Below are 3,540 nucleotides of genomic sequence, written 5' to 3' on the forward strand. Positions count from 1 at the left end.
TAATTCGCTGTCGGTGTAAGGTTTTATGTTAATAACACAACAAGCAAGTGTTAGGTTACATCCATTAGAGAGGTTTCTCTCTCTCTCTGTCTCTTTTTTTAATTCACCTGTCCGTAAAATAAACTATTGTAACCTTGAAGCACGAACTGGGGGCAGTTTTTTTAACGCCTGTTTGGTAGATAGCTGAAAAAACAACAAACAAAACAAACACAAACGAAATAAGATTAGACAGCAAGAACCCCCACACATTTGTTTCTCTGGAGGAGATTTGACTGTTGATTTTTTAAGCCTCTAGAATCGGTGATAATTACATTGAGCAGAGATGAACGCATTGTTTAAGCTTCAGGTAGCTTTATGTTTCGTGATATTAATTGTAAACATTGAAGGTGAAAGAATCAGGAGAGTATCTAACGATACCAGAAAGCTTGTGGAGCTGTTCGGTTTGGCCAACGGTCAATCGAAACGTGAAGCTGACCTTGACCATAATAAACGACCTATCAATTTGGTAGTTCTTGCCCCAGAAAACGACAGCCTGCCATATGCCCTTCACAAGATCCTTCCTTCCATTCAGTACGCCGTGAAATCCGTTCAGGACCAGGGCATCCTGGGCGATCGTGCCATCAAAGTTTATGCACGAGACACGAAATGCTCCTCTACTTACGGGCCTTTGGCCGCGTTCAATATGTATTACAACAAATTGGTTGATGTTTTCCTGGGTCCGCTCTGTCCGTACGCGCTGGCACCGGTCGCTCGATACACGGCGGTCTGGCAGATACCGATATTGTCTGCCGGTGGACAGATAGACTCTTTTGACTACAAGGCAAAGTACTATTCGTTGCTTACTCGCATGAATGGTTCCTATTCTCAGATTGGGCACATTTTTCAGGAGGTGCTGTTAAATTTTAGCTGGCGAATAGTGGCGTTTCTCTATCATAACTTTCAGGACCGTTCCCGCGGTAAGTCCAACTGTGCTTTCACCCTCGGTGCTGTCTCCCATGCTTTAAACAAGAAGGATTACCATGAACGGGATTTTGATGAAACGCTGTCCGAGGTTCCCTACCACAACCTGCTTCAGGATGTGTCCAAACATGCCAGAGGTGAGTCTGTTTGTTTTGTTTAAGCGCAAAGCTGCAGAATGGGAATCGAACCCCGGATTTTAGCATAGTAAGTCCGTAAGCTCACCATTGACTTCCTGGTGGAAGCTAGAGGTGAGTTTGCTTATTTTGTTTAAGCGCAAAGCTATACAATGGGAATCGAACCTCGGATTTGAGCATTGTAAATCTGTAAGTTCACCACTGACCTACTAGTGGAAGCTAGAGGTGAGTTTGTTTGTTTTAATTTAGCGCAAAGCTACACACTGGACTATCTGTGCTTTATCCACCATGGGGAATCGAACCCCGGATTTTAGAGTATTAAGTCTATAAACTCATCACTGACTCACCCAGTTTTGTTTGGAAAGATGATAGCTATAAAATTATGTCTTGAGTTTTTTAAAAACTGGCGGGTAAAAGCTTTACGAAAATATTAAATATTATCTATTGTAAATTAAGATATATGAGTGGATGAAAAAAAAACAGTTTTGTTGATAGACAATAGGGAAAGCAGCTAGTCAACAGCACCCATCGCCACCTCTTGTGCTATTGTAGTCGAATTTTTAAAGCGCACCCACATCTTCAAAGTGTAGAGCATGTTCTTGTGGCCACAGGTCGCGAATCCTCGGATTCGTATTCTGGATATATTGGCTGCACGTAATCGTTGATAAAATACACATTTACATAAGCTGAAGAAATATTATTATTATTATATTTAGATAATGATACTTATTGGCTCAAACCTTTAATAATACATAACGTTTTACCGAATGATCTTTAAATTATCGATATTAGTATGTTGATGTAAGTGAGATGTTTCGGAAAAAAGTACAATATTTTTTCAAAAAAAACCTTCCTTCTTTTGAATTCAAATTAGATATGAAAATTTGATCAATTAAGATCCCGACGACAATTTTTTGAAGACGCGGCGCTGAGCTGGTAATAAGTCGTAAAAAATTAAATCTAAATATAAATACGGTTTACTGTTTAATATAGTCATTCGACTACTGTATTTATCTAATATATTCATTATAGAAGAACGCGGTGCTAAGTTGGTAATTGGTCGTAAAAATTTAAATCTAAATATAAATACGGTTTACTGTTTAATATACTCGTTTGACTATTATGTTTATCTAATATATTAATTATAGAGAAAAAAAGGGCAAACTTAAGATTTTTGTATTCAGAAACTTGTTAAAATAAAGTAAATATCTGAAGTCGAGTGAATCATTAGAAGTACAGCTAATAATTTCTTAATGACAGAGTCTTTTATTAAACTACTAAAACCACATTATCTAAATATGATGAGCGTGGCCTCATGCTTAGTGTGACGGGCTGCAGATCCAAAAAAGTCAAGAGGTGAGTCTGGAATATGCCACTAAATACGCTCCACACTTTCAGTTGTGTATGTGTTATGAGAATGACAGTCAATTCCTCTATTCAGAGGAGAGTGATGCTGATTGACAGCTCCCTCTCTCTGGTCAGCAGTTCTAAACTAGCAACTATTATGTCTAAATCTTGGGGTTTCTGACGTGGTGATTTCGCCAAGTGCTATTCAGGTTGAAAACATTAACATCTTTGTTGCTATAGAAACTCAAAATCAGTCTCGTATATGTTTTCTATTTGGAGTGCCACGTGAGCAATCAAGAAACTGGCGTGCTTGTTTCTGATAGGTTAATAAACGTCTTCTTCCAATAACGTCAGGATTTCCTTGTTAAGAAGAGTTTTCAGTTGACTGATCAGATGAAATGAATTCATAGTCAAATATGGTACTTTGTAGAACTCCAAGATGTTATTAATATCTTACAAGTTTCTACGGTTGTATATTCATATAACCTGGGAAGAAAACAACTGACGAAATTTGAACCCCCGTTTTTTGTACAGAAATAGCAACATGCACAAGTTCTGACGCCCTTTCAGACGTGGGGGCGTCATTCTCACTATTTGTTGGTAAAAAGCAGCTCAAGAGTTGGCGGTGAGTAACTAGCTGCCTTCCCTCTAATCTATCATTTGAAAATTAGAGACGGCAGTGTAGATAGCCTTCGAGTAGCTTTGCGCGAAATTCAACAAACAAACAAGCTTATGGAATCTGGCTTAGAATATAGCATTTACAGATTTCTGACACTTGTTATCCTTATCTGTAAATCATAAAAAATGACATAGCTGCACAACTATATATATGTATTCATAAAGAAAATGTTCAGTAACATGACATCTAGAGCGAGTGGTTTTTGTGCTGGACTTTGGATCGCGTCCTGTTACCACAAAAGAAAAAAAATCCCACTCCGTACTTTGGGGCGGTGGGCGCGTTATAAGAGTGAGGGTAAAATTCTATTATTCGACAAAGAGTAGCTCAAGAGTTGGCGATGGGTGATGAGCGCGTTATAAGAGTGAGGGTAAAATCCTATTATTCGACAAAGAGTAGCTCAAGAGTTGGCGGTGGGTGATG

The 3,540-nt window shown here is 38.6% G+C and overlaps 1 protein-coding gene across 1 annotated transcript; it reads left to right on the top strand.

The window, feature by feature from the left end:
• Positions 1 to 322: 322 nt before the first annotated feature.
• Positions 323 to 1,097, top strand: LOC106469559 (atrial natriuretic peptide receptor 3-like; the record flags this gene model as incomplete). The annotated part of the gene is made up of 1 exon (XM_013930054.1): positions 323 to 1,097. A coding segment is annotated over exon 1 (775 nt), but the record flags the coding sequence as incomplete, so codon positions are not given.
• Positions 1,098 to 3,540: the final 2,443 nt, after the last annotated feature.

This window comes from Limulus polyphemus, unplaced genomic scaffold (genome assembly GCF_000517525.1).
Source record: "Limulus polyphemus unplaced genomic scaffold, Limulus_polyphemus-2.1.2 Scaffold3544, whole genome shotgun sequence".
NCBI classification, from domain to species: domain Eukaryota; kingdom Metazoa; phylum Arthropoda; class Merostomata; order Xiphosura; family Limulidae; genus Limulus; species Limulus polyphemus.